The sequence below is a fragment of the Ranitomeya imitator genome, chromosome 3 (assembly GCF_032444005.1).
Source record: "Ranitomeya imitator isolate aRanImi1 chromosome 3, aRanImi1.pri, whole genome shotgun sequence".
Classification (NCBI taxonomy): Eukaryota; Metazoa; Chordata; class Amphibia; order Anura; family Dendrobatidae; genus Ranitomeya; species Ranitomeya imitator.
Window position 1 is genome coordinate 83,366,248 of NC_091284.1, and position 22,891 is coordinate 83,389,138.

Consider the following 22,891-nt stretch of genomic DNA (forward strand, 5'->3'; position numbering starts at 1 on the left):
CAAGCCTGGTGAGCTGGCATCGCGTCCCCCCCCCCAAGCCTGGTGAGCTGGCATCGCGTCCCCCCCCCCAAGCCTGGTGAGCTGGCATCGCGTGTCCCCAACCCCTCCCCAAGCCTGGAGAGCTGGCGTCACATGTCCCCCCCTATGAGCCTGGTGAGCTGGAGTCGTGTACCCCCCCCCCCCCCGAGCCTGGAGAGCTGGCGTCACGTGTCCCCCCCCCCCCCGAGCCTGGAGAGCTGGCGTCGCGTCCCCCTCCCAAGCCTGGTGAGCTGGCGTCGTGTCCAAAGCCCCCCCCCCCCCCCCCAAGCCTGGTGAGCTGGCGTCACGTGTCCCCCCCCCCCCGAGCCTGGAGAGCTGGCGTCGTGTCCCCCCCCCCCCCAAGCCTGGAGAGCTGGCGTCACATCCCCCCCCCCACCGCCCCTGAGCCTGGTGAGCTGGTGTCGTGTCCCGCCCAACCCCCCCGCCCCCCGAGCCTGGTGAGGTGGCGTCGCGTGTCCACCCCTCCCCTATGAGCCTTGAGAGCTGGTGTCGCGTGTCCCCCTCCCCCCCCCCCCCCCCCCCCCAGGATCCTGTAGAGCTGGGGTTGCGTGTGTACCCCCAGATCCTATAGAGCTGGGGTTACATGCACTGGTCAGACGCGGCCCTGCTGTATACACGTGTGCTGTATATTATGTACTGGTGACATTTGGCTGCAGGTTGTATAAGTTTCAGCTGCTGACGTAACTGCTGACAGCTTCACCTTTGATCAGTGCTTGGTTCCGCCGCCGCTCATTAGTGATTGTGCTAATTGTTAATCATTATCTGAGCACAGATTTCCTGTGGTTATATTACAGGTAGTGGGGTAATACCGCCCTCATACTCTGCTATGGGCCTATACTGCGCCTCCACTCTCCATTTCTTTGAGATACAACATTGATGTAAGAGCCGATGTGAGAGGAGGTGGTGCCTACGTGGTGCCGCTCAGAGGCAGAACCATCTCATGGATGTAAGAGCTGATGTGAGAGGAGGTGGTGCCGGCGTGGTGCCGCTCAGAGGCAGAACCGTCTCATGGATGTAAGAGCTGATGTGAGAGGAGGTGGTGCCGGCGTGGTGCCGCTCAGAGGCAGAACCGTCTCATGGATGTAAGAGCTGATGTGAGAGGAGGTGGTGCCGCTCAGAGGCAGAACCGTCTCATGGATGTAAGAGCTGATGTGAGAGGAGGTGGTGCCGCTCAGAGGCAGAACCGTCTCATGGATGTAAGAGCTGATGTGAGAGGAGGTGGTGCCGCTCAGAGGCAGAACCGTCTCATGGATGTAAGAGCTGATGTGAGAGGAGGTGGTGCCGGCGTGGTGCCGCTCAGAGGCAGAACCGTCTCATGGATGTAAGAGCCGATGTGAGAGGAGGTGGTGCCGGCGTGGTGCCGCTCAGAGGCAGAACCGTCTCATGGATGTAAGAGCCGATGTGAGAGGAGGTGGTGCCGCTCAGAGGCAGAACCGTCTCATGGATGTAAGAGCCGATGTGAGAGGAGGTGGTGCCGGCGTGGTGCTGCTCAGAGGCAGAACCGTCTCATGGATGTAAGAGCCGATGTGAGAGGAGGTGGTGCCGGTGTGGTGCCGCTCAGAGGCAGAACCGTCTCATGGATGTAAGAGCCGATGTGAGAGGAGGTGGTGCCGGTGTGGTGCCGCTCAGAGGCAGAACCGTCTCATGGATGTAAGAGCTGATGTGAGAGGAGGTGGTGCCGGTGTGGTGCCGCTCAGAGGCAGAACCGTCTCATGGATGTAAGAGCTGATGTGAGAGGAGGTGGTGCCGGTGTGGTGCCGCTCAGAGGCAGAACCGTCTCATGGATGTAAGAGCTGATGTGAGAAGAGGTGGTGCCGGTGTGGTGCCGCTCAGAGGCAGAACCGTCTCATGGATGTAAGAGCTGATGTGAGAGGAGGTGGTGCCGGTGTGGTGCCGCTCAGAGGCAGAACCGTCTCATGGATGTAAGAGCTGATGTGAGAAGAGGTGGTGCCGGTGTGGTGCCGCTCAGAGGCAGAACCGTCTCATGGATGTAAGAGCCGATGTGAGAGGAGGTGGTGCCGGCGTGGTGCCGCTCAGAGGCAGAACCGTCTCATGGATGTAAGAGCCGATGTGAGAGGAGGTGGTGCCGCTCAGAGGCAGAACCGTCTCGTGGATGTAAGAGCCGATGTGAGAGGAGGTGGTGCCAGCATGGTGCTGCTCAGAGGCAGAACCGTCTCATGGATGTAAGAGCCGATGTGAGAGGAGGTGGTGCCGGTGTGGTGCCGCTCAGAGGCAGAACCGTCTCATGGATGTAAGAGCCGATGTGAGAGGAGGTGGTGCCGCTCAGAGGCAGAACCGTCTCATGGATGTAAGAGCCGATGTGAGAGGAGGTGGTGCCAGCATGGTGCTGCTCAGAGGCAGAACCGTCTCATGGATGTAAGAGCTGATGTGAGAGGAGGTGGTGCCGCTCAGAGGCAGAACCGTCTCATGGATGTAAGAGCCGATGTGAGAGGAGGTGGTGCCGCTCAGAGGCAGAACCGTCTCATGGATGTAAGAGCCGATGTGAGAGGAGGTGGTGCCAGCATGGTGCTGCTCAGAGGCAGAACCGTCTCATGGATGTAAGAGCTGATGTGAGAGGAGGTGGTGCCGCTCAGAGGCAGAACCGTCTCATGGATGTAAGAGCCGATGTGAGAGGAGGTGGTGCCGCTCAGAGGCAGAACCGTCTCATGGATGTAAGAGCCGATGTGAGAGGAGGTGGTGCCAGCATGGTGCTGCTCAGAGGCAGAACCGTCTCATGGATGTAAGAGCTGATGTGAGAGGAGGTGGTGCCGCTCACAGGCAGAACCGTCTCATCGATGTGAGAGGAGGTGGTGCCACCCAGAGGCAGAACCGTCTCATGGATGTGCCTTCTGCTAGAGTTCCTCCAATATGTTCGGAATCGGTCGCCGAGTCTGAATTTGCCATGTTGGTGCCGAATTTATGTTTGATGATCGGTTCCAAACATATTTGTTCATTTCTCCTCCCAATGATGTTCGGCGATTATTGGAACCGATTTTTGAAAAATTCGCTCCACTCTCCCTGCACCATGTGCTCCGGGCATCTCTGCTGTCTGGCTGTGACCTTTCTGTCTCTGGCGTGTACAGTGTGTATATGGAAGAGGCTTTCATTCTGAGGCTCACGATGTAAACAGAAGGGAGAGGTGTACACGGATATATACGTGGAGCTATAGAGGAGGCCGGTCATGGGTGATGCAGGCGTCCCCAGCCGGTCTGTGGCTGTAATACAGCGTATGGTCAGGGTGTGACTAGGGCTGGTCTGCGGTACCAGACACGGCGTCATCGGCTTGACTTGTCCAACGCTTCCCTGGTCTTCGTCGTCAGACTGCAGCGCACGTGACCTCCGCAGTCATCACTGGGCCCAGCAACGATGCCAAGGTAGTTTGCATAAGATCTCTAGGCGCAGACATTGTCACCGCTGCAGCCTGTCCCCATAGACCTAGGAATGGCGGAGGGCTGGCATTGAGCAGCGGTCCAAGGAAAAAAGGGTCACAGTCACCTGCCGCCGTTCCAGGAGTGGATCATGGATATGTGTCCTCACCAGACGGACGACCAGCAGAAAAAAACAGAAGGGAAATTCCAGCTCAAGTTAAAAGGTTTTCATTTATTCATATCAAAAAAGTTAGGTTAAAAAATAATTTTCCATCAGTAGCATCATGCGACAGAATCCATCACTCCATGATACAGGAGACGGGCTGTGCATCACATAGAGAACATAGAGCAACGCGTTTTGAACGCAACTCAGGCGTTCTATGGCCGCTCTGACAGATGGGGGCGTAGATCTGTTCGCTGTGAACTTCCGAAAGCCCCTGTCATAAGCTCAGTATCGGATCCCCATGGGATTGTCTAGGATTGGACTTATCCAATGGATATGTCCCCAAGAGATTGGTGGGGTCAAATACCCAGCACCCCCACCGATCAGCGGAAATTCACGCTGGCATTGGGTGGCTATATGTGATGTAGGGCAGAACACGCCGTCCCCGCACATCACCTAGTGGCCACTGCTGCGTACTGCAGGTAATCTCCCATTCATATGTGGATTTCTGCTGAGTGGTGGGCTGCCAGGTGTGGGACGGATAAGTCATCAATTTTCAACTCCAGGATGACCCCTTTAGGGCTCGCTCACGCCAGCGTATAAATTAGCGCAATCCGATAAAAAAGGTGTTGCCATTGGACTAATGAGGCAGTGCAGATCAGCGTATGTCACCCCGAAATCAAATGGGTGCATGAATAAAATCAGATGCCATGTGCAGCCACGTTATAGCATCGGAAATGTATTTAACGGATTGTAATTCTGTAAGATGGAAACTAAATGATTAATAACTGCTGAGTAACAAAAAGTATTGTACAAGGCTGACAAGTGCTAAATCCTGCCACCTTTCTGGGTGAATATCGGGGCGCTCGTGTGACCCCAGCATTGATGGGTGTCTGTACTCGGACTTTAGCTCTTGGCATTATTCCTTATAGTCATAAAGATGAAGGATTAGCAATATCTAGCGGCCACTAACGGTTTTTGGCCTGGAAGGTGCCCGAGGCTCGGGGGTTACTGCTTACGTTGCAGACCCTGTGGGTGTATGTCTGATTGTCGGAGACAATATAGGTGTTTAGGGAGAAGTCACGGTGTCTGACGACTAGTTGTTAGGAGACACTGGCTGATGCCTGCGAGCAGCAGCATGTGGCTGTATGACTGAGCTCCAGGCGCAGGTGTATGTGTGACCCAGAGTCCGGGCTATTGTGTGCAGTGTGGGGCATCCAGTGTACAGATGGAAACCGAGACATTGTGTTTTGAGGAAATGACGAGGAGACGTCATGGGATTTATTTTTCAGAAAGAGAAGCTCTTTAGTCATGTGCTGGGGGATTGTGAAGAAGGGACACCGCGACCCAGACGGGGGAGGAGATGTTAGAAGTCCGGCTCGGCCTATAAACTAGTCATGGCGAAATGGCCAGTACAGGGTTAATCTGCTGAGCCATCACCTGTCATTGCAGGAAGTGACAGGTGACACAAACACCTCCGATACCTGTATATCAAGGGTCACCACAAAGAAAGGAACGTGTCCTCTCCATCATGTTTACAAGCCGGTGTCAACGCCAGAAATAATCTATGGACTTGTGAATTCACTGGGAATGTCTGCTGTAGCCTAAAGCTGGATGTTGGCAACATATACAAATAAATATATATGTATGTACATTGCTATAATAACACCTGCAGGAAAAGTTTTGGAGATCTCAGGATGGAAACACATGTTACTGATCTGCAAATAATTGAAAATGGAAACAATGCTTTCAAAATATCTCAATTTATTCAGCATTGAGTATGAATGTGTAGAATTCCCAGGACTTATATCCTTGGCAGCTACCAGTGAAGTTATTAATGGTTGTCTGAGGCACAGAACGTACTTGGGCAAATCATCAAGATCCTCTGCTGGCAGCTCCCTAACTGATGACCAGTGACTTTCCAGATGACCTCGTTGGGGGCGACAAGTCCGGAGATGCTGCAGCTGTGGTAACACGTTTAGGCCACGCTGACTGCTCACAGTGGCACCAACAACATGAGGCCTGGCAGAATTGATGCCATCTTGAAGCAAAGGGCGGTCACACCAAACATTGATAGGATTTAGATTTCTCTTTTGTTCATTCACTTTGCATTTTTATTAATTGATAAGAATAAACTGACACTTATTTCTTAACCCCTTCCCGACCTGTGACACAGTGTATGCGTCATGAAAGTCGGTGCCAATCCGACCTGTGACGCATATGCTGTGTCACAGAATGATCGCGTCCCTGCAGGCCGGGTGAAAGGGTTAACTCCAATTTCACCCGGCCTGCAGGGACAGGGGGAGTGGTAGTTTAGCCCAGGGGGGGTGGCTTCACCCCCCCGTGGCTACGATCGCTCTGATTGGCAGTTTCACTTTCAACAGCCAATCAGAGCGATTTGTAATATTTCACCTATTAAAACTGGTGAAATATTACAATCCAGCCATGGCCGATGCTGCAATATCATCGGCCATGGCTGGAAACACTGGTCTGCCCCCCCCCCCCCCACCCCACCGATCTGTCCGGTACACAGCTCCGCTCCCCTCCTGTCCGCTCCCCCCGTACTCTTGTCCGCTCACCCCCGTGCTCCAACCACCCACCCCCGTGCTCCAACCACCCCCCCCCCTGCACTCCGATCCACCCCCCCTGCACTCCGATCCACCCCCCTGCGCTCCGATCCACCCCCCCGTGCTCCGATCCACCCCCCCATGCTCCGATCCATACCCCCCCCGTGCTCCCCCCTACCGCATCATACTTACCGAGCCTCCCGTGGTCCGTCCGTCTTCTTTCCTGGGCGCCGCCATCTTCCAAAATGGCGGGCGCATGCGCCGAATCAGATTCGTTTCAAGTGCACTTTGATCACTGTGACCTATCACAGTGATCAAAATAAATAAAATACTAAATGACCCCCCCCCCCCCTTTGTCACCCCCATAGGTAGGGACAATAATAAAATAAAGAAATTTTTTTTTTCTTCCACTAAGGTTGGGGTAAGAACTAGGGTTAGGTTTATAGTTAGGGTTTCGGTATGTGCACACGTATTCTGGTCCTCTGCGGATTTTTCCGCAGCGGATTTGATAAATCCGCAGTGCTAAACCGCTGCGGATTTACCGCGGTTTTTCTGCGCATTTCGCTGCGGTTTTACAACTGCAGTTTACTATTGGAGCAGTTGTAAAACCGCTGCTGAATCCGCAGACAGAAGTGACATGCTGCAGAATGTAAACCGCTGCGTTTCCGTGCAGTTTTTCTGCAGCATGTGTACAGCGATTTTTGTTTCCCATAGGTTTACATTGAACTGTAAACTCATGGGAAACTGCTGCGGATCCGCAGCGTTTTCCGTAGTGTGTGCACATACCTTTAGAATTAGGCCATGTGCACATGGTGCGGATTGGCCGCTGCGGATTCGCAGCAGTGTTCCATCAGGTGTACAGTACCATGTAAACATATGAAAAACCAAATCCGCTGTGCCCATGATGCGGAAAATACCGCGCGGAAACGCTGTGTTGTATTTTCCGCAGTATGTCAATTCTTTGTGCGGATTCCGCAGCGTTTTACACCTGTTCCTCAATAGGAATCCGCAGGTGAAATCCGCACAAAAAACACTGGAAATCCGCGGTAAATCCGCAGGTAAAATGCAGTGCCTTTTACCTGCAGATTTTTAAAAAATGGTGCTGAAAAATCTCACACGAATCCGCAACATGGGCACATAGCCTTAGGGTTAGGGTTGTGGTTAGGGTTAGGGGTGTGTTGGGGTTAGGGTTGTGGTTAGGGGTGTGATTAGGGTTATGGCTACAGTTGGGATTAGGGTTAGGGGTGTGTTGGGGTTAGTGTTGGAGGTAGAATTGAGGGGTTACCACTGTTTAGGCACATCAGGGGTCTCCAAACGCAACATGGCGCCACCATTGATTCCAGCCAATCTTGTATTCAAAAAGTCAAATGGTGCTCCCTCACTTCCGAGCCCCGACGTGCGCCCAAACAGTGGTTTACCCCCACATATGGGGTACCAGCATACTCAGGACAAACTGCACAACAATTATTGGGGTCCAATTTCTCCTGTTACCTTTGTGAAAATAAAAAATTGCTTGCTAAAACATCATTTTTGAGGAAAGAAAAATGATTTTTTATTTTCACGGCTCTGCGTTGTAAACGTCTGTGAAGCACTTGGGAGTTCAAAGTGCTCACCACATATCTAGATAAGTTCCTTGGGGGGTCTAGTTTCCAAAATGGGGTCACTTGTGGGGGGTTTCTACTGTTTAGCTACATAAGGGTCTCTGCAAACGCAACGTGACGCCCACAGAGCATTCCATCAAAGTCTGCATTTCAAAACGTCACTACTTCACTTCCGAGCCCCGGCATGTGCCCAAACAGTGTTTTACCCCCACATATGGGGTATCACCGTACTCGGGAGAAACTGGACAACAACTATTGGGGCCAAATTTCTCCTGTTACCCTTGGGAAAATTTAAAAATTCTGGGCTAAAAAATTATTTTTGAGGAAAGAAAATGTATTTATTATTTTCACTGCTCTGCGTTATAAACTTCTGTGAAGCTCTTGGGGGTTCAAAGTGCTCAACACACATCTAGATTAGTTCCTTTGGGGGTCTAGTTTCCAAAATGGGGTCATTTGTGGGGATCTGCAATGTTTAGGCACACAGGGGCTCTCCAAACGCGACATGGTGTCCGCTAATGATTGGAGCTAATTTTCCATTTAAAAAGCCAAATGGCGCGCCTTCCCTTCCGAGCCCTGCCATGCGCCCAAACAGTGGTTTACCCCCACATATGGTGTATCAGCGTACTCAGGACAAACTGGACAACAAAATTTGGGTTCCAATTTCTCCTATTACCCTTGGCAAAATAGGAAATTCCAGGCTAAGAAATAATTTTTGAGGAAAGAAAAATTATTTTTTATTTTCATGGCTCTGCGTTATAAACTTCTGTGAAGCACCTGGGGGTTTAAAGTGCTCAATATGCATCTAGATAAGTTCCTTGGGGGGTCTAGTTTCTAAAAATGGAGTCATTTGTGGGGGAGCTCCAATGTTTAGGCACACAGGGGCTCTCCAAACGTGACATGGTGTCCGCTAACAATTGGAGCTAATTTTCCATTCAAAAAGTCAAATGGCGCGCCTTCCCTTCCGAGCCCTGCCGTGTGCCCAAACAGTGGTTTACCCCCACATATGAGGTATCGGCGTACTCGGGAGAAATTGCCCAACAAATTTTAGGATCCATTTTATCCTATTGCCCATGTGAAAATGAAAAAATTGAGGGGAAAATAATTTTTTTGTGAAAAAAAAGTACTTTTTCATTTTTACGGATCAATTTGTGAAGCACCTGAGGGTTTAAAGTGCTCACTAGGCATCTAGATAAGTTCCTTGGGGGGTCCAGTTTCCAAAATGGGGTCACTTGTGGGGGAGCTCCAATGTTTAGGCACACGGGGGCTCTCCAAACGTGACATGGTGTCCGCTAAAGAGTGGAGCCAATTTTTCATTCAAAAAGTCAAATGGCGCTCCTTCCCTTCCAAGCCCTGCCGTGTGCCCAAACAGTGGTTTACCCCCACATATGAGGTATCAGCGTACTCAGGACAAATTGGACAACAACTTTCGTGGTTCAGTTTCTCCTTTTACCATTGAGAAAATAAAAACATTTTGCTAAAAGATCATTTTTGTGACTAAAAAGTTAAATGTTCATTTTTTTCCTTCCATGTTGCTTCTGCTGATGTGAAGCACCTGAAGGGTTAATAAACTTCTTGAATGTGGTTTTGTGCAGGGGTGCAGTTTTTAGAATGGTGTCACTTTTGGATATTTTCAGCCATATAGACCCCTCAAACTGACCTCAAATGAGATGTGGTCCCTAAAAAAAATGGTGGTGTAAAAACGAGAAATTGCTGGTCAAATTTTAACCCTTATAACTTCCTAGAAAAACATATTTTTGTTTCCAAAATTGTGCTGATGTAAAGTAGACATGTGGGAAATGTTATTTATTAACTATTTTGTGTCACATAACTCTCTGGTTTAACAGAATAAAAATTAAAAATGTGAAAATTGCGAAATTTTAAAAATTTTCGCCAAATTTCCATTTTTATCACAAATAAACGCAGAATTTATTGACCTAAATTTACCACTAACATGAAGCCCAATATGTCATGAAAAAACAATCTCAGAACCGCTAGGATCCGTTGAAGCGTTCCTGAGTTATTACCTCATAGAGGGACATTGGTCAGAATTGCAACAAACGGCCAGGTCATTAAGGTCAAAATAGGCTGGGTCATGAAGGGGTTAAAAGCATTTGAAGATTTTATACGGGCTGTGTTTTGCAGGAGGATCTGTGCTACTGTGATACTGTCAGTCTGGACTGACAGATGGAGCCCCGAGACTGATCGTTACATGACAGGGACTGGTTTTATCACCTAAAAATGAAGGTTCCCTTTGATAAGTCTAGTCCTGTATATTGCTGGTGGTGGCCTCCATGGATCAGGCCTTCTGTTCCAGCTCTGCCCACGGATGATCGATCAGACTGAGATTATCGCCTTGAACGCTCTGCCATGGTCCTCAGACTGTTCCTGAAGTGTTTGTGGTGGGACCATTATCCTGCTCAAGGAGGATGCTGCCATTAGTGAATACTGGGCTGACGTTGGGGTGTTTTTGGTCTAAGTAATGTCCAAATGGACCCCCAAGGTCTCCCAGCAACACATTGCCCAGTGCATCACAATATCTCTGCCAACTTTTTCTTTTCACCATGGTGCACCCTGGTGCCAATTCCGGACATATCAATGGCCGTCCATATATAAGAAAAGCTCGTTCCTTAGATCAGACATCTTCCATTGCTGCCTGGTCCAGTTCTGATGCTTATGTGCCCATTGCAGGTGCTTTTGACAGTAGCCTGGTTCACGGGCACTCTGCCCAGGCTATGCAGTCCCATATGGAGCAAGCCATGATCCGCGACGGGAGCTCACACTTCTATCACCACCAGCATATTTTTTTCAGCAATTTATAGTGTAGTTGCTCTTAAGCCTTCCTCTCCAAGAAACATCAGAAAGCCTTGGACAATAATGACCCTATCTTCAGTCTACCCATCTTCCTCCACTGGACCACTCCTGATGGGACCACCCACTCCGTACCGGGGACACCTCACAGGATCTGCTGGGGTGACATTATTTCCTCCCACTGGTAATGGGGTAATAACCTCACGTGTGGGCAATGAAGCTTGATGTTTGGGTGGAAGCCAAGAACATTCCTTAAGCTTTCCATGGAACGGTCACCCCGATGGAGACCCATCATCAGATCACAGGCACTCTGCCGCAGAGAAAAGGCATGTGCCGTCAAGTTATTTCTGTCTGTGGGACTTGTCATGGCGGCTCGCGTCTTCCTCTCATCTCGGCGGAGAATCTTCTTATGGGATTAGGATCCGGATTAGTGATGCGCTGAGAAGACATTTGCACTTTGATGATCTCGTTATAACTGAGCTGCCAGAAAAGTCCAGAAATCCTCCTCCTGACTGACCTGTCTGGTGAATTCCATTATTACCATTTTACTCATCCAGTGCACCGAAAAAGTCATCTGTGAAAATATTGATCACGAGCGTTTAGTTCTGCCGTCTCCCATTGTGTTACATTGGGGTTAATCCTCATTCCTGTCTGTGTAAAATCAACGTCCAAGGCAGAAATGTGATGGCTGGCCGTGTTATTTGTGCCATGGAATCTTCTATAAAATACACGTCTGTAATGGTCTCTGAACTGAGTAGTAGCGTGGATCAGGCGTAAATAGGAAGAACAAGACGTGGTGGGGTCTGACTGCCCAATGCAGTTCTCTACACAGCGCCATTGTGATGTTACTGTAAGGTTTTGGAACTCCTAGAGTGAACCCGCAGATCCGCGACAACGAACCTCCCAAGGGTGAGGTAGCCAGGTAGACCACCCCCAATACAGGGAGCGTCAGGGGCAGGCCCAAGGGAGACTATTGCCGCAGAAGCTGGCACCTGGGGACAGGAAATAGGAGGTTCAAAAGAGAGAGGGAGAGCGTAGGTCTGACCGTGCGAGAAAAGGCGTTGGATGGACTGGAAAGAAATGAGGCAAGAAGATAACTGAAAATGACGCAGACACAGGGATGGCTGGGCCAGACAGACAGAACGTGGACAGGACACGGAGGAGACACAGGACCGACCGGACTAGAACGGGGAAACAAGGAAGACTTGAAAATGACTGAGACACTAGGCGAACCGGACTGAGCAGAGACACAGGACAGAGACCAGAGAGGACCTGGGTCATAGGAAGCACAAATGAGAATCAGGCAAGGAGGCAAAGGAAGGGTTACCTTAAATACGTGGGACGCAGAAGGACTTCCGGTTCAGGGTCCTCCAGGGTCAAAGAGAGGAGAAGCGGCGCACCTGAAAATCAAAAGAGGAAGTGCATGTGCACAGAGGGAGCTGGAGTACGAGGTGCGCACGCGCAGCCGGCGGAATCCCAGAAGCTGCGGTGAGTCATGAGGTGGAGAAGGAAGAACTCGCGCCGAAGCAGGTAAGCATGCTGGCGAGCGGAGAAGGGAATGAGAGGCAGAGCGGCAGGCAGGGCAGCAGGAGCGGCGGCGCCGTGACAACCATCAATGTATTCGTGGCTGTGTTTGGTACTGCAGTTCAGTTAATTTAAGGTGACAGCACATTTCTCACGTATAATTGCCCTCTCTGGTGCCCTGAGTTTGCTGCTTCTACTCTGATCGGCGTTGCTTTCCCCGTGATTCATGATGGCCACCATGGCGGTCTGTGGAGCAAAGTGGAAAGTCTCAAGCACACCTCACCTATTCTGTAGCATAGTGAAGGTATGGCTTAGACTTACTGCGCTGGCCATCATGGAAGCAGGAGGAAAGGGACGCTGATCTGAAAGAGCGTGCAGCGAGCGGTAATCTGAGGGCGCCAGATCGGGTCACAAAACATGAAAAATGTAAATCACTTTTCAGTGACTGGGTGAATAGTCACTTTAAAGGGAATCTGTAATCTTAGAGCAGCGTAATGTAGGGAAAGAAATCTCATTTCCAGCGATGTATCACTTATTGGGCTGTTTACTGTAGTTTTGATGAAATCACCATTTTCTCTGCTGCAGATTAGCAGTTCTCTAAATGCTGAGCTCTGTATGACCCCGCCCACACCACTGATTGGAAGCTTTCTGTGTACACTGCATAGGCAGAAAGCTGCCATTCAGTGAAGGAATAGGGTTATACAGCAAGACTACATGGCACCTAGTCCTGTAGTGATAATCTCCTGCTGATAAAACACTGGTTTTATTGATACAGCAAACAGCCCAGTAAGTGACACATCACTGTGATCAGGGTCTTTATTCCTACCTCATGCTGCTCTCAGATTAAATATCAAATGTGTGCTGACAGTTTTCATTGAAGTGGTATAGTTGACCTGTAAATGGGGCTCGGCTGGCATCGTATTGTTCACTATATATTGGGATTATATGGACCATTAATGAGAATCTGTCAGGAGGATTTTTACAACCGTTGTATGACTGTAGATCCTAATACAACAATAAAATGATACCTGTCATGTGGTAATCCTGTGTGTCAGTGCTGAGAAATCCAGCTATGAAGTCACAGGCAAATTAGTGTGGACGTGCGTTGGGGGCGTGATCCTACCCTGAATACAACCTCCCCTGATGCACTTCCAGCCTAATTTACATGTGGCTTCATAGCTGGATTCCTCAGCACTGAGGCATGGGATTACTACAGGATGGGTGTCATATTATTGTCCTACTAGGACCTATATAGTCATAGAACATTCATAGCAGCAATGTCCTCCTGGAAGAATCCCTTTGACACATGCAGCCATAGAATCATTTTATGCAATTGATATTTTCTTTTTTTCTTTTTTTTTGGGAAATGTCAGCCTGGGCATTGATCATGGAGATCACAGTTATGGTTGACAAAGGGCACATTGCACCCAGTATAACCACTTACAGTGGCATCTTAAAGTTTGTGCACCCCTGGTCAAAATTACTGTTATTGTGAATAGTTACACAAGTTGAAGATGAAATGATCTCTAACTGCTCAAGTTAAAGATGACACATTTCCTTTGTATTTTAAGGCAAAAAATATGTATTTTCATCTTTTACATTTTAAAAATCACAAAAAGGAAAATGGGCTGATGTAAAAGTTTGGGCACCCTGCATGGTTAGTACCTACTATCGCCCCTTTTTCAAGGTATCGCAGCTTGTAAACGCTTGTTGTAGCCAGTCAAGAATCATTCAATTCTGGTTTGAGAGATTTTCATCCATTCTTCCTTGGAGAATTCTTACATTTCTGTGAGATTCCCGGGTCGTCTTGCATCCTCTGCTATTCTGAGGTCTAGCTACAGATTTTCAATGATGTTCAGATCAGGAGACTGTTAGGGCCATTGTAAATCCTTCAGCTTGAGCTTTTTGAGGTAGTCTATTGTGGATTTTGATGTGTTTAGGATCATTATCCATTCCTAGAAGCCATCCTCTTATGAACTTCAGCTTTTTTACAGATGGTGATATGTTTGCATCAAGAATTAGTTGAAACTTCATTGAATCCATTCTTCCCTCTTCCCATGAAATGTTCCCAGTGCCACTGGCTGCAACAGAACCCCGAAGCATGATTGATCCTCCCCCATGCTTATTGGTTGGCAGGGTGTTCTTTTTCTGAAACTGTGCAGTTTTTTTCTCCACTATATCTTTGATCATTGTGGCTAAATAGTTCTATTTAACCTCATCAGTCCTCATGACTTGTTTCAAAAATGCATCAGGCTTATTTAGATGTTCTTGTTGCATACTTCTGACTCTAAATTTTATGGTGAGGACACAGTAGAGGTTTTCTTCTGATACGTTAACTCTTACATGAAGGCCACATTTGTGCAGGTGTCTCTGAACAGTAGAACAATATAACACAACTCCAGAGTCTGCTAAATCTTTGTGAAGGTCTTTTGCAGTAAAGCAGAGTTCTGATTTGCCTCTCTAGCAGTCCTAGGAGCAGCTCACTGAAATTTTGCTTGGTCTTCCAGACCTTATCTTGACCTCCATTGTTCCTGTTATCTGCCATTGCTTAATTACATGTCAAAATGAGGAAAGGGCAACTTGAAAACATTTTCCTATGTTCTTTTAGCCTTCTCCTGCTTTGTGGGCCTCCACCATTTTCAGAGTGCTAGCCCGCTGCTTAGACAACCATGGCTGCTGTTTTTTGCCACAAGGTTAGAGGAGGCTGGGATTTTATAAAGTTGGGAAATTTGCAGCACCTGGCCTTTCCTAACGATGATGGTGAACAAACCATAACCCTAACAGGCTTCAACTTGCTTAACCTTAAACTGTTCACAATAACAGTAATTTTGATTAGGGGTGCCCAAACTTTTGCATGCTACTGTATATGCCTGGGAAAATACTGTAGGTTTGCACTGGCGTCCAGCCCTACTAGTGTTACCAGTACTAGTACGATGTATAGGAGGATCTGACAGGTGGTAGATCTGCGCGGTATCATTGGGGGGCCGGCTCCGTCCTAATCTGCCGTCTCTGCACTTTCACCTGCATTAGGAGATGGCAGCCAGGACGCCATAATTCATGTGCTCACATCAGGGATGAAACCTGAAGCTGCTATCGATTTCCTCCATCTCCACATCCCCAGATGACTGTAAAAACTGCAGCTCCGGAGCGCGATCTGTTCTGATCCTTGTGAACGTTTGGTCTTTTCCTATCTTATTACACATTATTTATGTATCGCCGACATATTCCAGGGCGTTGTACACACAATATGACCTTCACTCATATCTGCACCAATCCTTGGTTTGGACAATCTGACCTCACTAATAGGGGGATTGATCACTATACATTTGTGTCATAGACCTTTCTGGCACATCCACCGCCATGACACGTGTCCTCTGGGGTCTTGTGGGGCTTAGCTCTGCCACCCCTAGGTTTTCTGTGTGATGACCTCAGTAGGCGGCACAGGAGCCGTGGAGATTGGGAGGTGTATTCTCGATATTGTCGGAGGTTCCAGCCATGATTGTTGCAGAAATGTATATGATGGTAATAGCCCTTCAGGATCTACCCTTGAGAATCCCCCAAAATTTCCATAAATGCTGCATTTGAGGCATATTAGTATGTATTCTACCCCCCTTTTGAGACTAATTGAAGATGGCCAATAGGCAATGGGCGCCAGGTTGGATTTTGGGGTTATTTGTCCGTGCAGTTTCTTTAACCCCTTCATGACCCAGCCTATTTTGATCTTAATGACCTGGCCGTTTTTTGCAATTCTGACCAGTGTCCCTTTATGAGGTAATAACTCAGGAACGCTTCAACGGATCCTAGCGGTTCTGAGATTGTTTTTTCATGACATATTGGGCTTCATGTTAGTGGTAAATTTAGGTCAATAAATTCTGCGTTTATTTGTGATAAAAACGGAAATTTGGCGAAAATTTTGAAAATTTCGCAATTTTCACATTTTGAATTTTTATTCTGTTAAACCAGAGAGTTATGTGACACAAAATAGTTAATAAATAACATTTCCCACATGTCTACTTTACACCAGCACAATTTTGGAAACAAAATTTTTTTTTGCTAGGAAGTTATAAGAGTTAAAATTTGACCAGCGATTTCTCATTTTTACAACGAAATTTACAAAACCATTTTTTTTAGGGACCACCTCACATTTGAAGTCAGTTTGAGGGGTCTATATGGCTGAAAATACCCAAAAGTGACACCATTCTAAAAAAATGCACCCCTCAAGGTACTCAAAACCACATTCAAGAAGTTTTTTAACCCTTCAGGTGCTTCACAGCAGCAGAAGCAACATGGAAGGAAAAAATGAACATTTAACTTTTTAGTCACAAAAATTATCTTTTAGCAACATTTTTTTTTATTTTCCCAATGGTACAAGGAGAAACTGAACCACGAAAGTTGTTGTCCAATTTGTCCTGAGTACGCTGATACCTCATATGTGGGGGTAAACCACTGTTTGGGCGCACGGCAGGGCTTGGAAGGGAAGGAGCGCCATTTGACTTTTTGAATGAAAAATTGGCTCCACTCTTTAGCGGACACCATGTCACGTTTGGAGAGCCCCCGTGTGCCTAAAAATTGGAGCTCCCCCACACGTGACCCCATTTTGGAAACTAGACGCCCCAAGGAACTTATCTAGATGCATAGTGAGAACTTTGAACCCCCGGGGGCTTCACAAATTGATCCGTAAAAATGAAAAAGTACTTTTTTTTCACAAAAAAATTCTTTTAGCCTCAATTTTTTTCATTTTCACATGGGCAACAGGATAAAATGGATCCTAAAATTTGTTGGGCAATTTCTCATGAGTACACCGATACCTCACATGTGGGGGTAAACCACTGTTTGGGCACATGGTAAGGTTCGGAAGGGAAGGAGCGCCATTTGACTTTTTGAATGAAAAATTATCTCCATCGTTAGCGGACACCATGTCGTGTTTGGAGAGCCCCCGTGTGCCTAAACATTGGAGCTCCCCCACAAATGACCCCATTTTGGAAACTAGACCCCCCAAGGAACTTATCTAGATGCATATTGAGCACTTTAAACCCTCAGGTGCTTCACAAATTGATCTGTAAAAATGAAAAAGTACTTTTTTTTTTCACAAAAAAATTATTTTCGCCTCAGTTTTTCATTTTCACATGGGCAATAGGATAAAATGAATCCTAAAATTTGTTGGGCAATTTCTCCCGAGTACGCCGATACCTCATATGTGGGGGTAAACCACTGTTTGGGCACACGGCAGGGCTCGGAAGGGAAGGCGCGCCATTTGACTTTTTGAATGGAAAATTAGCTCCAATTGTTAGCGGACACCATGTCGCGTTTAGAGAGCCCCTGTGTGCCTATGCATTGGAGCTCCCCCACAAGTGACCCCATTTTGGAAACTAGACCCCCCAAGGAACTTATCTAGATGCATATTGAGCACTTTAAACCCCCAGGTGCTTCACAGAAGTTTATAATGCAGAGCCATGAAAATAAAAAATAATTTTTCTTTCCTCAAAAATGATTTTTAGCCTGGAATTTCCTATTTTGCCAAGGGTAATAGGAGAAATTGGACCGCAAATGTTGTTGTCCAGTTTGTCCTGAGTACGCTGATACCCCATATGTGGGGGTAAACCACTGTTTGGGCACATGTCGGGGCTCGGAAGTCAAGTAGTGACGTTTTGAAATGCAGACTTTGATGGAATGGTCTGCGGGCGTCACGTTGCGTTTGCAGAGCCCCTGGTGTGCCTAAACAGTAGAAACCCCCCACAAGTGACCCCATTTTGGAAACTAGACCCCCCAAGGAACTTATCTAGATATGTGGTGAGCACTTTGAACCCCCAAGTGCTTCACAGACGTTTACAACGCAGAGCCGTGAAAATAAAAAATCATTTTTCTTTCCTCAAAAATGATGTTTTAGCAAGCAATTTTTTATTTTCTCAAGGGTAACAGGAGAAATTGGACCCCAGTAATTGTTGCCCAGTTTGTCCTGAGTACACTGATACCCCATATGTGGGGGTAAACCACTGTTTGGGCACACGTCGGGGCTCGGAAGGGAAGGAGCACCATTTGACTTTTTGAATAAAAGATTGGCTGGAATCAATGGTGGCGCCATGTTGCGTTTGGAGACCCCCTGATGTGCCTAAACAGTGGAAACCCCTCAATTCTAACGCCAACACACCCCTAACCCTTATCCCAACTGTAGCCGTAACCCTAACCACAACCCTAACCCCAACACACCCCTAACCCTAACCACAACCCTAATTCCAACCCAACCCTAACCCTAAGGCTATGTACCCACGTTGCGGATTCGTGTGAGATTTTTCCGCACCATTTTTGAAAAATCCGCGGGTAAAAGGCACTGCGTTTTACCTGCGGATTTACTGCGGATTTCACCTGCGGATTCCTATTGAGGAATAGGTGTAAAACGCTGCGGAATCCGCACAAAGAATTGACATGCTGCGGAAAATACAACGCAGCGTTTCCGTGCGGTATTTTCCGCACCATGGGCACAGCGGATTTGGTTTTCCATAGGTTTACATGGTACTGTAAACCTGATGGAACACTGCTGCGGATCCGCAGCGGCCAATCCGCTGCGGATCCGCAGCCAAATCCGCACCGTGTGCACATAGCCTAATTCTAAAGGTATGTGCACACGCTTCGGAAAACGCTGCGGATCCGCAGCAGTTTCCCATGAGTTTACAGTTCAATGTAAACCTATGGGAAACAAAAATCGCTGTACACATGCTGCGGAAAAACTGCACGGAAACGCAGCGGTTTACATTCCGCAGCACGTCACTTCTTTCTGCGGATTCCACAGCGGTTTTACAACTGCTCCAATAGAAAATCGCAGTTGTAAAACCGCAGTGAAATGCGCAGAAAAACCGCGGTAAATCTGCCATAAATCCGCAGCGGTTTAGCACTGCGGATTTATCAAATCCGCTGCGGAAAAATCCGCAGAGGACCAGAATACGTGTGCACATGCCCTAACCCTAGCCCTAACCCTACCCCTAGCCCTAACCCTACCCCTAACCCTACCCCTAACCCTACCCCTAACCCTACCCCTAACCCTAACCCTAGTTCTAACTCCAACCTTAGTGAAAAAAAAAAAAAAATCTTTATTTTATTATTGTCCCTATCTATGGGGGACAAATGGGGGGGGTCATTTACTGTTTTTTTATTTTGACCACTGTGATAGATTATATCACAGTGATCAAAATTCACATTGGAACGAATCTGCCAGCCGGCAGATTCGGCGGGCGCACTGCGCATGCGCCCGCCATTTTGGAACATGGCGGCGCCCGGGGAAGAAGACGGACGGACCCCGCCAGGATCGGTAAGTATAAGGGGGGGAGATCAGGGCACGGGGGGGCGTCGGAGCACGGGGGGGAGGGATCGGAGCATGGGGGAGAGTGATCGGTGTGCGGGCGGGTGGATCGGTGTGCAGGGGGGGTGGATCGGTGTGCAGGGGGGTGGATCGGAGCACGGGGGGGGATCGGAGTGCGGGGGGGTTTGATTGGAGCACGGGGGGGGGTGTGATTGGAGCATGGGGGAAGCGGACAGGAGGACGGGGGAGCGGAGCACAGGACGGAGGGGAGCGGGCCACAGATCGGAGGGCTGGGGGGGCGATCGGTGGGGTGGGGTGGGGGCACATTAGTATTTCCAGCCATGGCCGATGATATTGCAGCATCGGCCATGGCTGGATTGTAATATTTCACCATTTTTTTAGGTGAAATATTACAAATCGATCTGATTGGCAGTTTCACTTTCAACAGCCAATCAGAGCGATCGTAGCCACGAGGGGGTGAAGCCACCCCCCCTGGGCTAAACTACCACTCCCCCTGTCCCTGCAGATCGGGTGAAATTGGAGTTAACCCTTTCACCCGATCTGCAGGGACGCGATCTTTCTGTGACACAGCATATGCGTCACAGGTCGGATTGGCACCGACTTTCATGACGCATACGCTGTGTCACAGGTCGGGAAGGGGTTAAAGTTCTTAATTACCAGAAGACGGCGATCGATTCCCTCTGCGATCATTCTGATTCCTGACAGTATTTTGTCTATTCCTGTCATTCCTTTTGCACTGTTCAATGTCTAATTCTTTTGTTCTTCATTCACAGGGAGACGGATCTGGCCGAGGCTCTGGAGGCAGGAGGTTGTGACCTGGAGACAGTAAGAAATATCATACAAGGACGGCCGGTCCCTTCACACCTTAGGGCCAAAGTATGGAAGGTAAATCTAAGTATTCACCAGAAATGAGTGATGCAATAATAATAAAAAAAAAAAAAAATATATATATATATATATATATATATATATATATATATATATATATATATATATATATATATATATATATATATATATAATATATATATATATAATTTGCCCCAACAGCCGACTGAAAGTTTGATTAAGGGGCAGAAATTGACAATGTTTTGTTCCACCACAGACTGGATTGTGGGGAGAGGCTCCTGCTGCAGCCAGGTGTTTTACAATCGCACACAGGGCAGTTAGGAGACTTTATAGCATTCTGGATGGGTTTTTTTATTTTTTAATTGTGGGTATCCTCTTAAACAATATTTATTGGTACTATATGGGCAAGTGTGGAAAAATGTTGTGCTCACACATAATGCAGGGATAAAACGGACTAGTCACAGCACAAGATGCCTACAAGGGAGGCACAGGGGCCAGTGATGTCGGGTAAGTTAGACGCTGCACAGTCACGATTGCTTTTTCTTTTGCCTTCTTGTAGATCGCATTGAATGTGGCAGGAAAAGGAGACAGTTTGGCAGCATGGGACGGTGCTTTGGATCTCGCAGAGCAGTCTGTCATCCACCAAGATTGTCAAAATCTTATAGGTAAGACTTGTATGAAAGGGCTTTATTTATCAGACTGGTCGGATGCCGTGAAAGGTGCCGCGAGATGAAAAGATTGCCTGTGGCGATGGCCGTAACCGCGGGACTTGGCAGCACTTCACGCGTCTCGGCTTCTTTTTTTGTTTATACAGGATTCTATGGTTGTTGACTTTAATCTTTAGCATTTTCCCTCCTCCATGTTTGTTCAGAGCAGCTCGCAGTGCCCGACGAGAGGAAACCCATCATTGTCCAGGATGTTGAGTCTGTAGTTACTTTTTATTGTAAATCCCGTAATGTCAAGTACCATGAAAATGTCAGCTGGCTTCACCTCCTGAAACCCCTGGTGGACCTAAACCTGTCCCGGAGCGACTTCTACAATTGCTTCTATGCAATTATGAATAAGTATATTCCAAGGTAATATAAGTCATCTGTTTATATACAGTGGCGTGTAAAAGTGTGGGCTCCCCTGGTCAAAATTACTATTATTGTGAACAGATAAGCAAGTTGAAATGATCTCTAAAAGGGCTAAAGTTACAGATGACACATGTCCTTAGCATTTTAAGCAACAAAAAAAAATGTTGTTTTTTTTTTTTTCATTTTTAAAATTACAAAAAAGAAATGGGGCTGAAGCAAAAGTTTGGGCACCCTTGGAGATTTGTGTACTCTGATAGCTTTCACCAAGGCTTCAGACCTTAATTAGCATGTTGGGGTTATGGCTTGGTCAGTATCAGCGTTAGGAAAGGCCAGGTGATGCAAGTTTCTCAGCTGTATAAAGACCCAGCCTCCTCTAACCTTGTGCCAAAATCAGCAGCCATGGGTTCTAAGCAGCTGCCTAGCACTCTGAGAATGAAAATGATGGAGTCCCTCAAAGCTGGAGAAGGCTATAAGAAGATAGCAAAGTGTTTTCAAGTTTCCCTTTACTTAGTTTGAAATGTAATTAAGAAATGGCAGAAAACAGGAACAGTGGAGGTCAAGATAAGGTCTGGAAGACCAAGCAAAATTTTAGTTAGGCAAATCTGAACCACCACTTCATTGCAAAAGACATTCAGAAAGATTTAGCAGACTCTGGAGGTGTGGTACTTTGTTCTACTATTAAGAGACACCTGCACAAATATAGCTTTAATAGAAGTCACCAGAAGAAAACCACTCCTGCGTCCTGATGTTGCATTTTATTTTGAGAAATATGCAAAAGAACATTTACCTCAAAAGACGCAAGGTGAAGGTTTTACAATGGCACAGTCTCCTCATCTGAACTTCATTGAAAATCTGCGACTAGACCTCAGAATAGCAGTGCATGGAAGACGACCCAGGAATCTCACAGAACTGGAAACATTTTCCAAGGAACAATGGATGAAAATCCCTCAAACAAGAATTGCAACACTCTTGTCTGGCTACAAAAAAAGCATTTACTAGCTGTGATACTTGCAAAATAGGACGCTACTAGTTGCTAACCATGCAGGGTGCTCAAACTTTTGCATCAGCCGATTTTTCCTTTTTGTAATTTTGAAAAATGTCAAAGATGGAATTAAATGTCATCTTTAACTTTAGCGCTTTTAGAGATTCTATCTATCTTTATTTTTTTTTTTTTCCCCATCCTGCCAAATGTGGTGGTCCCAACAGTTGTGCCCCACTGATTGAGCCTTTATCAGCGACCCAGTGTGTAAGGGAAGGGATGGCTCCTTGAATTGGAGAAGCTTCAGTGTTTCTTAGCATAGCGGCCCGTTCTCTTATCATGCTGAACCCCAACCCATCAGTCATGTCCAGGACAAACCAAAACCTGATCAACTTTCTTCAAAGTTTGCTACCTGTAGATTGACGAGGCTGTCCTCTAATCAGACAACTCCTTCTAAACTATTGTATTCCTCATTGTAAAATAGAAGTAACAGGTCCTCGCCTCCTGCGCAGCGTTCCAGGGCAATAGACCGATTGAGAAGAGGTTGTCCGAGTAGTGGACAAGCCCTTGAAGGCATGACTGTACTGCAGCACGACAATCTT

General features: G+C 47.5%; 1 protein-coding gene across 2 annotated transcripts in view; it reads left to right on the plus strand.

Annotated features, from left to right (window-relative positions):
* The window catches only part of TBC1D23 (TBC1 domain family member 23), a 43,234-nt gene that overhangs the window by 1,915 nt on the left and 18,428 nt on the right, over positions 1 to 22,891 (plus strand). For both annotated transcript variants that reach the window (XM_069761027.1, XM_069761028.1), the window contains exons 2-4: positions 20,159 to 20,270; positions 20,794 to 20,899; positions 21,106 to 21,310. In XM_069761027.1, the coding sequence (XP_069617128.1) occupies positions 20,159 to 20,270; positions 20,794 to 20,899; positions 21,106 to 21,310 (423 nt within the window). The remainder of the gene's footprint in view (positions 1 to 20,158; positions 20,271 to 20,793; positions 20,900 to 21,105; positions 21,311 to 22,891) is intronic.